The sequence below is a fragment of the Musa acuminata genome, chromosome BXJ2-6, assembly GCF_036884655.1.
Source record: "Musa acuminata AAA Group cultivar baxijiao chromosome BXJ2-6, Cavendish_Baxijiao_AAA, whole genome shotgun sequence".
NCBI lineage: Eukaryota > Viridiplantae > Streptophyta > Magnoliopsida > Zingiberales > Musaceae > Musa > Musa acuminata.
In genome coordinates this window covers 9,124,799-9,142,463 of record NC_088343.1, presented here as the reverse complement: position 1 = coordinate 9,142,463, position 17,665 = coordinate 9,124,799, and the positions used below count along the sequence as shown (strand labels likewise).

General features: G+C 38.7%; 3 protein-coding genes across 7 annotated transcripts; all 3 read left to right on the top strand.

The window, feature by feature from the left end:
* Window positions 1-1,130: 1,130 nt before the first annotated feature.
* Window positions 1,131-2,290, top strand: LOC135614654 (myb-related protein 306-like). Its single transcript, XM_065112238.1, has 3 exons — window positions 1,131-1,264; window positions 1,333-1,462; window positions 1,549-2,290. The coding sequence occupies exons 1-3, from the start codon at window positions 1,132-1,134 to the stop codon at window positions 2,123-2,125; spliced, it is 840 nt and encodes a 279-aa protein (XP_064968310.1). The 5' UTR covers window position 1,131; the 3' UTR covers window positions 2,126-2,290.
* A 3,814-nt stretch (window positions 2,291-6,104) lies between these two features.
* Window positions 6,105-9,921, top strand: LOC135613469 (NAP1-related protein 2-like). Of its 3 annotated transcripts, none has more exons than XM_065110499.1 (10): window positions 6,105-6,337; window positions 7,242-7,364; window positions 7,483-7,533; window positions 7,735-7,806; window positions 7,918-8,031; window positions 8,120-8,181; window positions 8,737-8,797; window positions 8,972-9,028; window positions 9,156-9,200; window positions 9,550-9,921. In XM_065110499.1, the coding sequence occupies exons 1-10, from the start codon at window positions 6,221-6,223 to the stop codon at window positions 9,613-9,615; spliced, it is 768 nt and encodes a 255-aa protein (XP_064966571.1). In that variant the 5' UTR covers window positions 6,105-6,220; the 3' UTR covers window positions 9,616-9,921. The 3 variants fall into 3 exon arrangements, with proteins under 3 accessions (XP_064966571.1, XP_064966570.1, XP_064966569.1); XM_065110498.1 differs by having other exon boundaries at window positions 9,547-9,921; XM_065110497.1 differs by having other exon boundaries at window positions 9,509-9,921.
* A 1,972-nt stretch (window positions 9,922-11,893) lies between these two features.
* On the top strand, window positions 11,894-16,504 carry LOC135614652 (HVA22-like protein a). Of its 3 annotated transcripts, XR_010487623.1 has the most exons (7): window positions 11,895-12,110; window positions 13,457-13,483; window positions 13,581-13,703; window positions 14,639-14,882; window positions 15,343-15,700; window positions 15,850-15,905; window positions 16,149-16,504. XR_010487623.1 is itself a non-coding variant. In XM_065112234.1 (6 exons), the coding sequence occupies exons 1-5, from the start codon at window positions 12,055-12,057 to the stop codon at window positions 15,688-15,690; spliced, it is 798 nt and encodes a 265-aa protein (XP_064968306.1). In that variant the 5' UTR covers window positions 11,894-12,054; the 3' UTR covers window positions 15,691-15,700; window positions 16,149-16,504. The 3 variants fall into 3 exon arrangements, 2 of the variants coding, with proteins under 2 accessions (XP_064968306.1, XP_064968305.1); XM_065112234.1 differs by lacking the exon at window positions 15,850-15,905 and having other exon boundaries at window positions 11,894-12,110; XM_065112233.1 differs by lacking the exon at window positions 16,149-16,504 and having other exon boundaries at window positions 15,850-16,079.
* The last annotated feature ends 1,161 nt before the right edge of the window (window positions 16,505-17,665 follow it).

The window sequence follows — 17,665 nt, the reverse complement described above, 5'->3', positions numbered from 1 at the left end:
TGATTGAATGAATGCCTGCTGCCGGTTTCATCCATTGATGAACCAGCCACCCATGCCATGATGCATTGTAACACATGTTTCAACTTGGGGCAGTACCAATGTGAGACCATTTGCCTCCCCGAGAAGGAAGAAGGGAGCAGCTCAAGGTTGACTTCTTTTCTGGTCCCTCGATTGAAAAGGTGGGCATGGGAGTCGATGCAAAGGGGTGAAGTGAAGGAGTGAATGAGAAGTTAATGTTTTGATGCAAGACAAGACAACGGGCCATCAAAGTGCAGCTCTCGTGGATGAGTTGCTGCATGCATGATCTGCTCACAGTTCCTGGAACCATAGCCCCTGATCAGAAAAAGGGAAGAAAGGAAACAAGATGAGACTGCAGCAAGCCATCGACAGTAGCTGATCAATTAATTTTGGTCACAGCTAATCAGCTAAAGCTTAATGATTTTGGATGTGATTAGAACTTGGAATGGCATCTGAACCTGAGTTATATGTCTACTTAATTCTTGCAGGAATCATGTCTTACTTACTATGCAGAGAGGTGGGCAAAGGCGATCCAGTGGACCTTTGACTCCTGTTGGTTGACTTGTGCTCCTGCAACTTGTGCAGCAGTCTCCCCCGGTTGAGCTCTTTCGTCAAGATTTCTAGAAAGAGTAACTCACCCTGGCTGACAGTCTTAAAGAATCCCAGCGTCGATATCGGTGGAGACTTCAAGTGGATACTCAACCTAGCCTGGCATTTCTCTACCATCGAAACCTGGATTCAAATGCCGGCACGCGGCGGTAACAGAAGCTCGACCTTCACGTCAGCTTGATCTGTGCTGATTATCTAAGCAGAGGAGAAGGCGGATTAGGGTTCTTCCCGGTACAATTGCATTGAATGCATGGGGTGTGATGGCAGAGAGAGCCATCACTCCCCCAAGTTGACTTTTGAAGGGTACCCGCGAGTAAATGCACCTTGCTTGCCTTCTTTGACTCTTCTTGCCTCCTCAGGTCTCTCGCGTGTATATATACCGTACCGGTGGAGAGCTTGGGAACAGCAGCAGCCTCGGAAGCTTGCCTTGTGAGGTTGGAGGAGAAGAGCATCATACTCTGTTCTCATAGCTCGAGAAGAAGAAAGCCGGAGAGAGAGAGAGAGATGGGAAGACCACCATGCTGTGACAAAAATGGTGTGAAGAAGGGGCCTTGGACACCAGAAGAGGACATCATCTTGGTGTCCTACATCCAAGAACATGGCCCTGGGAATTGGAGAGCTGTCCCTTCCAACACTGGTGAGCCTTGCTGTGACCACATGTTAGATCCAAAACAACGTAGATCATATGTCTGCTTTCCTTGACAGGCCTGATGAGATGCAGCAAAAGCTGCAGGCTTCGGTGGACGAACTACCTCAGGCCCGGGATCAAGCGTGGCAACTTCACCGATCAGGAGGAGAAGCTTATCATCCGCCTCCAGGCTCTTCTGGGCAACAGGTAAAGGCCACAACATCCCTTCCGAGCTCTTTGAAGCCTTTGCTTGAAGGAGCAGTGCTGATGTCTGTGCTGCTATCTGAACGCAGATGGGCCGCCATAGCTTCTTACCTCCCGGAAAGAACAGACAACGACATCAAGAATTACTGGAATACGCACCTGAAGAAGAAGGTGAGGAAGCCGGAGACCGGCAGCGATTGCCCCAAGAGCGGCGGGCAGTCGAGCCATCGTACCGTCTGCAAAGGCCAGTGGGAGAGGTGTCTGCAGACCGACATCAACATGGCGAAGCGAGCTCTGCGCGAGGCCTCGTCCGTCAGCTGCAGCTTCGACAGTAAGCCTTCGACCTACGCATCCAACACCGAGAACATATCCCGGCTTCTCCAAGGATGGACGAAGGGTTCGCCGAAACCCAGCGTTGCTCCGGCGAGCTCGGGATCGGGTGTGGCGGAGTCTGCGTCGAGTCAGGGGAGCGTGAGCACCTCCAACTGCATCATGTCGCCGGAGCCGCTCGAGTCGGTGTTCGGGTTCAACGACTCCGCGGCCGAGAGGTCGGAGGCCGGAGCACCCTTCTCGTTGCTGGAGTCATGGCTGCTCGATGAGCACGACGGACACTGGCAAGAGAGCTTTCTTGATGTTGCGGTGCTCGATACATGTGAATTGTTCTAAGAAGGATTCTTCGAGCGGATCCATTCTTCTCATGTTCTAAACGAAGTAGGCAAAGACGTGTAAATCTACTTGTCTCTGAAGGAAGCAAATGGTCTGTGAAATCACATATATAGTACGATAACAATCAATTTATCTCGGTGTTTCCGCTACAAAGTCAACCTCCAATGCTTGTTCTTCTCTTTCCTTTGGATTGCATTGCCTCTTTTGTTTACCTTGATTCTGAAGCGTAAAAGAAGATTATGGAGATGAGTTATCGTTTCATGTAAATCCATAGAAAAGTGCTCCACAGATGGTTGTGACTTTGTGTTCTTCTTTGTGCAGTAAGGGATGAAGGTGAGCATTGGGAACATGAGAAAGAGCCAAAAGGTTGATGATCTCCATTAATCATAAGCAGAAGCTAATTAAACATGAGCCAGAGATATACTACTGGTGACTGTTCATGTATACTTGGAGATGAACTTGCATATCTGAAACCAAATTGGCATGTGTGGCTGTGGCTGTGGCTGAACATGACTCTACAGCAACTCCATAGGGTGAGCCGCCCCATAAATTGCACTTCTAGAAGTATAATGGTGTAGAGAACAGATCATAAATATTACTTTCTCAAAACAGCTTTATAATTAATTGCCAGGTTTTACTGATGAGGGTGATTCAGTCAGCTCAAGAAGAAAAAAAGGACCATTGATGGTCCTCTTACATGGATTGGATCCTACAAATAAGTAAGAGGAAAGAAGCAGAAGAAGAATAAGATCCAGCAGGTAAAGGTCAGCCTTGGGTAGTAATTTAGTAGGTCTTTAATGCTCCACATGCCAACTCTCTCTTGGCCTTTCCCTCCACTATCATACTTACAACTGGAGTTGGCTGATCCCTTGCTTCACCATCCATGCAAAACCAGAGATGTGAAAGAAACGTGTGCCCAAGAAACTGACTTGAATGCTGTGCTGAAGCTGTCAATTTCATTGAATGCAGCTCAACCTACATCATATGCAAGTGGAAGATACAACCCACTACTGCTTGAGAGACCTCAAGTGGGAGACTCTGTGTAGCTGCAGCTGCTTCATTCACTTTTTTTGCTATCAGAAAAGCAAGCTTCATCGACAGAACCAGCAACAGGTGCTGCTGCTTTCAGAGTCTGGTGAAGACACACGATGACACCACCATGTGCACATCAACCTTGTGATCTTGAAGGAAGCATGGCCATGGCATCACCTGAGAAGGCATGTACTAGCTGATGAAGTTGCAGAAGTTGCTGCTTGCCACCATGTCACAGAACTCGTCTTCAAACACATGAAAGACTTGTTCAAACCATCAATTTGTGCTTTCAGATTTAAGAATCTTAGCCCCAGAGTGACAGCCAAATCAACAGACTCCCTCGTTCTTCCTCTTTTCCTTCTTACAACAGCGACAGATCTATCTCTAACATCAAAATATATGAGAAAGGAAAGAGATTCCAACACATTCATTACATGCATGCTTGTAGTACTGACAGTATCTAATGAACACCCAAACAATCCAAAAGGGTAAGTGCCATGAGAAATCCGTGTACTCACTCGTCCTGTGTTCTGCTAATGAAGCCAAAGACACTGTTGCCCTTTGACTTCAGGACAAAGTGGATCCAGTGGGAAGCTTCGACTTGGGTTGCTCAGCGTGGAGCATGACCAGTCCACCCAGTCATGAATTCCCACTCGTTCACGTTCAGCAAATGTTGACGAACAGAGATTAAGATGCAGACGTAAAAAGGAAATATTTCACTGGAAAGGCGTGATGATAATGACACTGTAGTGAGCTCTCCTTGGATGTTGGTCAAATTGAAAGAAAAAGGAGTCAAATGCAATTGCAGCAAGCAACCCTTGTCCTTAATTTTTATTTTTTTTTCATTTGATATTTTTTTCTCTAATATCTTATTTATCCCTTTTTGTGGTCTGTCACCTTTGTCTATTTTGTTTTTCCCTTCTCGATTCTTCACGCTTAGTCACGCAAGACGAGTAGACGATAGAAAGAGACATTTAGGGTATTAAATGTCTTATATATATATATATATATAAAAGTAAGATTCGAGAAATAATTAATATAAATATGATATATATTATCTGTAGTAGTCACTTGATCCACTGTTTTACCCCTAAGTTGAAGAAATCTACATAGTATTCTATTTATATAAAAAATGATATTATAAATAGGAGATATTATATTTAAAGTTTAAGAAAATATAGGAAAAAAAAGTAAGAGAAGATGATTATTCTAACTATTTAGAATCTACGAATTATTTTCACTTGACAAAATATGCAGCGGGTGTTTATCCAATTTCATCTATTAAGATACTAATTATAAACCCTTTAAGATAATTATGTAAATACTAAAACAAGATTTGAGAAATATTACTTCTTTCAAGAGATAACTATATTTATAATTTTACACATGTAACTAAAAATAAGTATTAATCAACTCAAACCTCACCATAAACATAAAAAACTATCAATAATAATTGAAAAAGGTATTGCAAATATAATCATGCTTCTCCCGAATACCTCCACTAAGCTTACTAATCCAAGATCTTAATATCTTAACAATACAAAATTCACCAATAAAAATCCTCAATTAGTTTTAAATAATCGATCTCCCTTTGTTTCACCAAAAATTAACAAAACACATACATGATATTAAAAATATAAATATCAATAATTAGTGAATAATATATAAATATCATAAATTTCTTTGTAAAATCTCAATTAGTCTTATATCTACAAGACTAATATTGACTTATAGGGGCCTATTGAGTGTACTATTGTCAATTTTAGCTTGATCATCTTGACTAATGATTTAGTTCAAACGAAGTTAATGGACCAATTAATCTATCAAGCTCGGGTTGTGACAATGTTGATGTCGACGATGACATTATTACGACGAAGACGTTATTGCTCACAATAGGAGAGGAGACGAAGTTATCACTAACACAAAATACTGAAGAGAAGTAAGGACTTCATCACCATATCACCATCGTTATAGAGAAACAAAGGATGAGAGAAGCATTGGTCGCTATCGATTACATTGGTTCAATGTAACACTCGTATAAATCATTTGCTTTTTGATTCAAACTCAACTCAATTCGTTTCATAGGATCTAACTCGAATCTATTTGACTTGGACCATGATCATAATTGGACCAAAGTAGCCCTTGAATCGATTGGTTTGAACTAAGTCATTTGGTTTAATAAAAATGATCAATCTAATTTTAGAGATATTTTTGATATTTTAAATAAAAAGAGTACTCTTTAGTAAAAAAGTAACTGTATTACAATGTGATGTAACAAAATATGTTTACATAATTTGAAATCATGTTATTATTATTTTTTAAAGTCATATACCATACTCATTTACCCAACGTTCAGGGTTTAAGATTTTATTCGATATATTTTTTCATCTTAAATATTAATTTTATGATGATATATTAAATCCTCTTATCAAAATTTAAGAATTTAAAATCTCATTAAAAATATTAATTAATTTAATTAATAAAAATTTGACAATATATTATTATAAAGGATGGGCTCAAAAAATTCCACTTTTATCACCCATCCTTTCTAAAAAAAATTCCACTTTTATCACCCTTGTGATAGCTGTGACGTGTCTCTCACTTTAGTCGACCTCCCCGGTGCCGCACTGCCATCCATCGGGATTCGCGAAAATAAATGATCGGACGGTGGGGGTAGCCCGATCGATGAAAGCGACCGCGGTGGGTGATGCCGTGAGGCCCCGCCCACCCAACCGGATCGGATCTTTGATATCTAACATCCGCACCCGCTATATTTCGAGTACCTTCACCACAGTTGCGGTCACCTCCAACAGCCCGTCTCCTGAATCTTCTGTGCATCCTCCGCCACGTGGAAAGATGCGACGGAGGTGATCTTACGTGAGGTTACGAGATCTTAGCTTTAAGAAAGCCGCATGCCCGGTGTCTCTTTACATTTGATCATCGTCGGTCGCTAAAACCCTCCCTCTCTCTCGCGCGCGCGCCCTCTGTCGCGATTGCTTCGGCGGGTTGGGAATTAGGGTTAGGGTTTTCGGTGGCCGTTGAGACATTTGGAGAGCGGTGAAGATGGTGGCGGACAAGGCGAAGAAGACGAAGGTGGAGGATGAGGCTCCCGATCACGTCGACGGCGAGCTTGTGCTATCCATTGAGAAGCTTCAGGAGATCCAAGACGAGATCGAGACGGTAATGACTCTCCAATTTGTGCTCCTTTATTTTTCTTTGTCATCTTGTTTCCTAGTTGAATTGCTTTGTTGTGGGCATGGTTTCGATACGTATATACATTCGCTTTGCGCTTAATTATCTGGTGTTAGCGTAAGATCGCTGGAAATCTCGGAACTCATGCTTCTTGATTGTGGACGTCATAATTCATTATTGGAGAGTTTTAATTTTTGAATATCATTTTGTTATAATGTCTACCATGAATAAGATATGTGTTTAACTTTGCGGTTGCTTTTATGCGAGTGAGATCACAACATTGTGATTTTATGTACTCGAGCATTTATTTTTGATGTTAATTCTTTCATATGGTAGTGCAATTTGTGATTTTAGTCTGGTAAGATTGTTATGAACGATGTCAATCCCAATTGCTTGATGAAAGTTTGCGTAACTCATATTTTGTTCTTATATATATCTCTTTGGAAGTTCCAACTGTAGAAATTTTATCCTGCTTTCGGGTATTATCCACTGGTTAAACATGTAGACCTGTTCTTTGTTCGTTCAACTCCTTTCATCAGCATTGTGTATGGAAAAACCCAAAATGTGGTATCTGACTAAGAATATACAAAATATGTTGGTCTCTAATTCAGGTGTTGTTTTGGACAATGCCCCGTGCAGAATCATAGTGTCATGAATTATTGGTTACTGAGGTTGCAAATCGGTTGTTTGTCATATTTTGCTGTTCCTAAGAATTTTTGGAGCTGTATGTCTAGTTGAAGTCATTGAATTTTTTTTTGGTTTTTCCAATTTTGTTGGGCAAGCTAGTTTGATTCCTTAAAATTGAAGCTTTTCCTGAGAGTGTGTATCTTTTATAGTTTATCAGTTCTTCTTCTGGTATGTTCTTGATTTCTTTTATTTCTCCGTCATATAGGTGAATGAGGAGGCAAGTGAGAAGGTCTTGGAGGTGGAACAGAAATATAATGAGATACGCAGACCTATCTACAAGAGGCGGACTGAGACTATTCAATCTATTCCAGATTTCTGGTTAACCGCGGTCTGCTATGCATTTATTCCTTTTTTTTTCCATTTGTTTTTCTTCGTGGGAATCAGATCTGTTAGCATCTAAAAGATCACCTTTTGGGTTAACTATCCTGATCTTGGTATCCCTGCAGTTTCTGAGCCATCCAGTTCTTGGTGATCTTCTAAACGAGGAAGACCAAAAGGTCAGGTGTTGGTGTCAAAATACTTGTCACTAAACTTGACAGAATTTTCATAATTTGGGTGCAATGAAATTTCGATTATCTAATTTGCATTTTATTAATGAGTTTTGATTGGAATTCATAGAAAAGCTTTTGTGTATATATTTACCATTTTATTATTTGACCTCTGCAATGTTTGTTGACAAGTTCTATAACATCTTACAGATCTTCAAATACTTGGTGTCCTTAGATGTGGAAGACTCCAAAGATGTTAAATCAGGCTACTCCATTACCTTTGTGAGTGATCTTTTTCATTGTTGGTCTTTGTGCTCTATCTCTAACAATTGAGCTCCCTATGATATTGTAATTATTATCATTCTTAGCATGGTCGGTCTTTTATATGTCCAGAACTTCTCCCCGAATCCATATTTTGAAGATACATGCTTGACAAAGACATATTCGTTCTTCGACGAAGGAACAACTAACATAACTGGCACCACGATTAAGTGGAAGGAGGGAATGGTAGGAATTTTCAGAATTGTTTTGTGCTACTTATTTAAGCTTAATGCTTCCAATTTTGCATCTTACAATTTGCCCTCATTTTTTGAAGAATGTTGCAAATGGTGTTGTTCATAAAAAGGAAGGGGGTAAGAGACCTTTACTTGAAGAAAGGTTAGGTTTTTGTGCTGTGACACTATATATTTTGGTGCATTCATGTTATCTCTTAGTTCTTTGCAGTGTTCTGATCTTATAAGTAACCTACATCAAGTAATCTGTTTTCATGGTTTGGTTTCAAAGTCTTCTTTTCCCAGTTATTTGGCATGTTTTAATTTGAACATCTTGTAGAACATATTTGTGGTGATTAGTTATTTGCCTTTGTTATCCTCTTTTAATCATTGGCTAATTTTTATTTCTTTTTAGTAACAAGCAAACTCTTTATTTCAGACAACTACTTAACAGGAGCATTCATGATTACTGATTAGCTGATTTACTTGGTGGTACCACAGCCATATCAAGATTGATTACTTTAAGCATGTGATTTTGATAAATGGTTTTCTTATGTTTATTTATTTATTCTTTTATGGTCCAGTCACTACCTAATCAAACATTTAATTATAGTTACCCATGTGGGTTTATTAGATTATTGCTCTTATGTTCTAGTCATTAGTAGCTTTGCATATTTAATATTTACTTATTAATGCTAATATATAATCTCTCCTGTGGCAGTTTCTTTGCCTGGTTCAGTGAGGCTCAACAGAAAAATCTCTCAGAAGGGCTCTCTGATGAGGTGAGTTTTTTAAGGGTGCATTTGACAAATTATCATTAATTTGCTTATGTTAAATTAAAAATAATTTTTAGAAGCCATGTCTTGAAGATGATTTGGTTCTTTGTGATTTATCTCTCTATGTGTGTGTGTCTGTTTGCACAAAGCAACATAGTCTGTAACTTGTTAAACATGCAGATGGCTGAGATAATAAAGGAAGACTTTTGGCCCAATCCTTTGAAGTACTTTAACAATGTGGGTCTTTCCCCTTGAATTTTATTCTTTTATGCTGTGTTGTATTGCTTTTAACATTCTTTAGCTATTCCTTTTTCTTAACAATGCAACGACTAAATCGATCTGTATTTTGGGCTTGGTGGTGCAGGAAGCTGATGAGGAAGATTTTGGTGGAGACGAATATGATGATGAGGTAGTTCTCTTTCCTGTGAACCAACTTATGTCCAACCATGTTTGATCCTCTTTCCTGCTGTGAAGAGCCCTTCTGAATTCTGTCATCTTACATTTTGTCAAGCCCATAGTCTCTTCAGACGGTAGTTGTTATGAAGCTAACAAAGCACATTTTCAATCAGTTATAAGAAAAGTGCTGAAGAAAAATATATTCCGATACCTCATATGATACTGAAGGAAGCCCAGAATACAATGTTGCATAATGAAACACATGATAGATCATGTATTGCTTCTTTGCTTGTGTAAATTTTAAATAGAGGTATTTGCCAGAAGGGAACCGACCATCGACTTTTTGATCTATTTGCCAGAAGGGAACCGACCTTGACGGCGAGGATGAATCGGGAGGTGATGAAGATGGCGAAGGGGATGACAGCTAAATTAATCACCTGGGTTTGCTTACAAATGGTTGCAGTAGGATCAGTGCATCTTGTGTCTGGACATCCTCTTCGGCAGGCTACTGACTGTGGACGTATTTGATCATCCATGTCCATGCTACCAACTAGGAGTGGCCGCAGATATTAATTGATTGATATATATAGAAAGAGGAGATAGCATGTGTCCCCTTTGTTTCCTTCCTTTTTTCCCTCCCTTTTATAGAGAGCAGTTTGGTAATTTCCAAGGTATTTGTGATGTGCTACTCTTGTTCTTATCAGGGTAATCAATCTATCAATATTTCTTTGTAAGTGGGGAATAATTAAGTCCTTGATAAGGTAGTAGATTGCCCTTCATCAGAATATTACCATGGCAGAGGTATTATTTCCATACTTTTTTTTTTTTTCTCTTTTATCCAAGAAATGTGATGAAATGCTTGGAATTTGTGGCTACTGCTTGTGGTAGGATGACCAATTTATTGGCAATGGAATCCATGCAAATTGGTGTGATCGCGGCAACAAATGCTGGCTAGCCGATTGATTTGTCTTCCCAAAACAAATCCAGTTTGATCTGATGTCCGTCCGATTTATTCGATTTGGGTTCATCGTCATCTGGTCCGATGGAGCCACGTTTATCACACCGTACCTCAAGACCCAACCGCTACATGACCCGTGAGCAAGTCGGCACCAATTAAGCGTTCATTCATAATCGTTCGTTTCAATACGGCGCCAATACCCTTAGTATATTAGTACTTATATTTTTCAAAAGTTATATTAGAATTTCTTTAAGTTATAATAGGATTTCTATATTTATAAAAGTGAAATATTAATCTCGTTTTTCCTCATCCTATCGATTCCGTTGATGAAATATCGTAGAGTTTATCACTCAACATGTGTTAACTCTATCTTATTTCGATTTATCACTAAACACATACGATATTTTCGTTAGTAAAATCGAGGATACGAGGAGAAATGAGATTAAATGTTTTACTTTCATAAGTATATAGATCATAATATAATTTTTGAAAGTATAATGATCAAAATACTAAAATTTAACTAATTACAAGGGGTAATCTATAATTAACACTTCCAATCCACCCCTCTCGAATTGATCGTGATAGGTATCTTTTTATTCGAATCAAACAAACGATTTAGATGACAAAAAAGATTCGGATGGATGGTTCTCATAAATTTCCTTTACATAGCTTGCGGTCCAGCACTATAATGGTTTCTCTCATGGAGTGTGTTACCGATGCATACTGCTTGTTATGGGCGGTACATACCGATTCGAGAACTTCTTAGCACATGGATCATTGGTTACTAGGCAACACCAATGTTTTGACTCATATCAGGTAATACAGGGTTTGTATCGGGTGGTAATGATCAAAATTCGACCATTATCAACATGTACCGAGCAGTAATGGTTAGTTTCAACCATTATCGACCTGTATCGAATAGTATTTTATACATACCATCCAATATTTATATCATGAAACTTGATGAGGTACTGATCAAGTTTATGCATAGAAGGGGAAGAGAATGTCAATGGATGATTTTCAGCAGATGCGACAGAGCCTATATGACGTAGACATAGAGCGAAGCTCATTGTATTCATAACCATCGTATTATGAAAAATCTTACGGCCAACAATAATATGATGATAATTGATGATACTTCTCCAAGAAACAGTATGATACAGAACATTAGATTAGTAGCGAAAGTAAATTTTTTGACATTCACTATGCTCCATACTAATACATGTCATATTTATGATCGTCTTAGGAATCGCTTTATACACGTGTGATTCATAACGATTAACTTATGACCATCGTATGCACTGTATCATATTAGTATACTATATCGTGAGATCAATTTTAGGATTAGGCCTAACAATTTTACTACTCGTGGAGTCATATTATTCTTTTTGATAATAGAATCATGTATATTTATTGATTGATTTCAGTATTAAAGTTTAAATTATATAAAAATTAATATAATAATTTAAATAATTTTTTATAGATAATTTAATATTAACATAAGAGCGATTCATTACTATTATTTCTTAATTTATATTATTTTTATTAAAATTAGAATATATATATATATATATATATATTTATTTCTAACTTTTTTTTATAAATATTTTTAGATGATTTTTAATTTATTTTAGGGATATCATCGGTATTTCTATATCGTACCAATTAAAGTTAGGTACATTCATACGGACTAAAATTACGAACCTCGATTTTTCTTTATTTTGATTGGCGGAGGCTTCTGCAGTGCCCGAACAGGACACATCTCCTTAGAGAGACTGGTTTCTCAGTGGCTTAATATCGGTTTTGGGCGTGCTGGATAGGGACGGAGATTTGCTTCCCACGCGCTTCGGGAGCTCGATCAACGGAGAAACGAAGTCAGCGAGTGAGAGGGATAGAAAAGAAGGAACGCATGGGTTCGGGAGCCTTTCTTAGGGTTGTGGCTCGAAACTTTGATGTTCTTGCTGGGTATGTATTCCTTTCCCAAGATTATGCCCCTCCATCGCCATTTACGTTCCCAATTTTTGTTGTTACACCTCGTCACCACCTTCTCCTTCTTCCCTTCTGTAAATTTTTACTGTGATTAGGTCGGTTAGTCTATTGCTTGCTAGCTTCTTTACCAATTATCAGAAATTTTTTTGACATGCTTCACAATCAACCAAGAAAAATAAGTAATGACGCTCACGAACAATCCTTGGGTGAAAAAAGTTAGTGCTTTCTTTCTGGTAATGTCTTCAAGAGCCAGTGATTTTTTGCATCGCCCTTTTAGGAGCTTTATGGATTCCGATACCTTAGGATCTCAGTTGCTCTATTTTGATTCAAAGATCCTGTTTTTGGCAAAATGACGATTTTTCTTTTACGTACATGAGCATCTTAAGGGGCTTGTCAAGATTTTTCTTTCCCTTTTTCTTAGAGATAAGACTTACCCTGGTCACAAGTACTTGGGCGCCATTTCCACAAGTATCTAAAGATAGCACTTTTCTATGTTGAAGAGGAAAACAATTACTAGGACAAGGCCTTGTTGGCGACGAAAGAAGAGAGGTTTTGCTCTCTTTTTTGTGGGGAACGATATCTTATGCAAGCATTGTATCGTGTTCCTCCTTTATTTTGTATATTGTTCTTGATTAACCCACTTTGTCCGGTTTATCATAAGCTACAGAATTATGATGATTTATTTTTGGCTCCATTTCACTTCTCTCTATATGAATCATTTTTGGCCTTTAATTTACTACTTTGTGCTAATTGAACTGATTTGTAATGTTAAATCATTTTAATGCATCTGTGACTCTTTTTTTCGCCAATCTGGTGTTTTTCCTTCCAGAAATTATCAGTAACTATGAGTAATATCTGGTGTCACTTTGAACTCTGAATCCTTTTTTTTTTCTATATTATCTTTGTGATATGGATACAACTTCTTGAGATTGGCTTCAAAGCATGAAAATGAGGTTGTTGCATACGGAACAATGTTCAAATTGTTCAGATTTGGCCTGAGATGAAAATGGGGGAAAACTTGCAGTTGGTATTTGTGGCTTGAAGCCATAAGCAGTATAATAGATTAATTGCAAACAATATTGAGATAAATTCAAATCTGATGACATGTTAGGAGATAGAATCTGTGTTATGGCATTCCATTGTTGGATGTGGCTGAATGTTCTATTTTCTTAGTACTTGAGGATAATCAACATCAATAACTGTTTATACTGTTTTCAATAGGAATTTTGTTACTTAGAACATTTACCAGTAGATTTCTAGGAAAAGTGTTCCTCGTGTCTTAGTTCTATTACTCTGACACATTTCTTTTGTATTTTATGCAGGCCGTTAGTTACACTTGTATACCCATTGTAAGTACCAATGTGAACTACCAAGTGAAAGAGAGAAGAATTTGCCGTTTTAGAGATTAATTTGATGAGCATGCGTTTAAATTTTTGGTTTTGACAGGTATGCTTCAGTGAAGGCCATAGAAAGTAAGTCACCTGTTGACGATCAGCAGTGGCTTACTTTTTGGGTGTTGTATTCCGTGCTTACGCTCTTTGAATTAACATTTGCAAAAGTTATTGAATGGTAATTACTCTTCTAAAGTAGCCTGGCATGATTTTCTGGATGAAATTGATTTTTTCTTTATTGCCCTATCTCCCTAATGCTTTATTTTCTTAATACCAAAAAGTATTTGTGGCTTGACCCGTGATAAGCTGTTTTCAAATTCTAATCTGTTCAGCTTCTTGGGTCAATCAAGCTACAATAATCTTCATGTCTTATCTCAAATTCGTATATGCATGTCGTCGATTAAGCAATTTAGTTGCTAGTCATAGTTTTCGACAAGTATGCAGGCCCAAGATAATGCATGATAACATATTCATATAGCGTAAAACAATAATGTTTATGCATGTTGTACTTACTCCTTGTTTAACATTAGAACAAACTTGATCCGTTTAGGTCCTTATTTCACAGCTTACTGAACTCTACTTTCTCTTCATGCAGCATCTTTCCTAATTATTTGACCATGCCTCAGTTTTTGGACATGGATTAATGTATTCAAGATCGTAGGGTGCGAAAAAAAAAATGACAGTGGGGTGTGAGATAGTAGGGTTGCTAAATATCTCCTTTTTGTATTTAGATCTATTAATTTAACTTTTTAGCTGTTTTTATGAGTAGATCTAGGAACTTATGATCACTGTTTTTCTTCTATTTAATGCTATACGTATTTTCACTAACTGAATAACACTCTTTCCCCCTTTTGGATGAAGACTTGCTGGCTCAGAAATTTTCTAAATTGTTGATTGGTGAATGAGTTTTAGGCTTCTAAATAAAACCACACATGGGTTCTCTTTATGTTCTTTCCTTTTTATGTTGTGGCCTATACCATTTATAAATTTCTGGCTTTCCTTTGCATGATATGATTTATGGTAATAATTGTAAAAAATCGTAAATCAAATGAACCTAGCTTTCTTGACCCATACATACTAAATTTCAGCTGCAATATTATGGTTTTGTTGTAGGCTTCCATTTTGGCCTTTTGCAAAGTTGATTTTCAACTGCTGGCTAGTTTTACCGTACTTCAATGGTGCTGCATATGTCTATGAGCATTTCGTCAGGCCACTGGTTTTAAATCAACGGACAGTTAACATTTGGTATGTCCCACAGAAGAAAGGTATCTTCAGTAAACCAGATGATGTTCTATCAGCTGCAGAGAAATTTATTGAAGAAAATGGACCAGAAGCATTTGAAAAGCTTATCAACAAGGTACCTAAAATTCAAAGTCACTCTAATATCTCAATCCTTTTTGGTTGAAATCCCCATCATTTCAACCTCCAAACTGTTGCAACTCTTGCTGCCTTCAGGAATTTATGTCCTTTTTCTTTTCGTAATATACACAATTCTGAATAAGTTCAGACTTCCTATAGGAATTTCTAACCCACTTCCGATTTTGGATTTTTGTTTAAACTTTTCATTGGGGCTTCTCTTATGCAGAAGAATCTGTATTTTGCCATTGCTAACATGTATTGCACAAAACTGGGGTTTGTCCCACCTCAAACTTCATCATTTGCTTCTTTCTCTTGACTAGTAGCAGCAAGCATCAAATGAAATGGCATAGGCACCAACTTTTTTCACTCTGTTCTCAAGTAATTTAATATGCCTCTAAATCTTCCTGAGGCCACTGAAATTCATTGGTAACTCTTTCTTTTCTTTCTCTGTTTCGAAGGCTCGAGGCGCATCAAAGTCCAAGAAGAGCAACAAACATGTAACTTTTGACATGGGTGAGGCAGAAAGGGAATCCAAGTCTTGGAAGAGCTATGTTAGATTCAGCAAGTTGGATGCTAAAAAGATATCGAAGTCATCAAAGAGCAACAAACATGTGACCTCTGATGAGATGGAGGTCGAAAAGGAGTCAAGAACAGGGGCTAATAAGATGGATGCTGAAAAGGAATCAAACCCCTCAAAGAGCGATAGGCATGTGGCCTTTGATGAGATGGATGTCGAAAGAGAATCAAGGTCCTGGATGAACGGCAGTTTCATGATCTTTGATGATGATGGTAGATATTGGAACTAGAACTTGTCTGGTAAGCTGAAAAACATCCTAAAAGTTGTGGATATAATATGTAACATAGCAATATCCTCTCAACTTTCCATCAAACAACTAGTTTCATGATTCTCACAATGTTGTCATCCAGTAATCTTGAAATTCACTTTTATTTTCTTCTTCTTCTAGGTGATGATGAAGATATGTGCGCATTAAGAATCAGTGGACCCTCTCTTTGTTCTTTAGTTAAGTTCGTCACTTGAGTTTGCATCAATTTCAATCAGTCTGTCTAGAGATGCATATGTAATGCAAGATGTAGCTAGGTGTTTATGTGATGTAAATATTGGGCAAAAACTTGTTTCCTCCTCTGACTGATGTAACCAAGTGGATCAGTCCATTTTGCTGTTTCCTTTTTGTGATGCACATTCGTGCTATGGCGACCAAGTTATTTCAGTGCTCTAATAGCCATTGAAAATTTTGGACTGCAGGAAAGCTGAAACCATCCTTGAGTTTACTCCACGCTGTCAGCTGCAGAGTAAAGTGAAACTCTGGTGCCATGAAGTTATACAAAGCTGATTTCAAATGGTTGGATTAACATATTTAACTTCTGGAAACATGTTGTGAGAAACAAATTGCACACTTGGCTTTAGTAACACAACATGGACATCCAAGAACAACCAGATATACTGTTTCTTCCAGAGTTGACATTGTGTTGGTTGTACAGTAATTCAATGTTTCATCTTCATTTGTTTGCTGGTTGACATGACAATCCCTGTTAGATGTAACTTGAATCAAGTTGATGTGTGCCTGTATAAAGTTATAATGGAACTCATTTGTTTTGGAAGCTGGAAAAGGTAACAGTCGTAAAGTAATTATGACTTGTTGTCACCTTCAAACAGCGCATTCCACGTTACCATATCTAAGCTCTGCTTGATCATATTCATCTGTGGCTCTGCCTACGCCTATTGATGATCAATGCATGCATTGGCATGCATGTTTCCATTCTCTTTTTCTACTTGATCCCTCATTTCTTTTACTTTTCTTGTGCCGTAAGCCCAGGCCACTCTCGTCATTTTGTTATCTCACTTTTTCACATGAGGAACTGATTCATCCACCTCAGGACCACCGCTAGAATACCTCCTCATGCATTTGCTTTAACACAAGAGGAAACCTTTCCCTTCTTGATCAAGCTCTAGGGCAGCCCTAGTGCCATCTTGGGAAGGTCCATAGACCAGGGACCATGACCTGCTCTTGTCTCTGTTCCTCACCATTTGCTCATCTTCTCCAAGCAAGTCCAAAGCTGTGAACCATAAGTCATTTGGAGGAAGAGCAAGCAGCCAAATCATGTCCTTCAGCTACACTGGCATTTCTCACCCAAGCATTTGGTCCTCTATGCATTCAAACACTCTCTCAGCCATAACAGAGGAAGAAGACATCATCACTTCACGATCAACGTCACTGCTCAACTACTACCAAGTGCTGGAAATCCACAGCCATGGAGGGTTTCTCTGCCCCCTGTCACTTGTCACAGTGCTGCGGCATGGCAAATGTCAAGCCACAGCAGTTAATGCTTGGGTTTATCCAAAAGCCAGACTGCGCGATGACCCCCTTCCTTCCCACCATTATGAAGTGAAATGAAGCACTACATTCCAAGCAAACTCGGTGACACCTTCTTTCTCACTCTAGAATGCGAGCGGAACCGTCCATCTCACCTCCACTCTTCATCTGGATCGTCCATACTATTGACTTTGACCAAAACGATCATGGTGGGGAGCGACATAACCGGTGAGGACACCGTTGGCACCTGCGGAACAACGAACGGCTCCGCTGCGGGCACTCCGACTGTCGTGTAAGAAATATTTCTTCCACTTGTTTGTTCCTACCCGTTCACTCATCCGCTATGCAGTTGGTGATTTCTAAGTAGGCCCCGATGGATTAGTGAACGCTGGAACGGACAAGTGGCGTGGGCCGGGTGGCAAAAGTACGGCGCCTAATCCTTATCCAT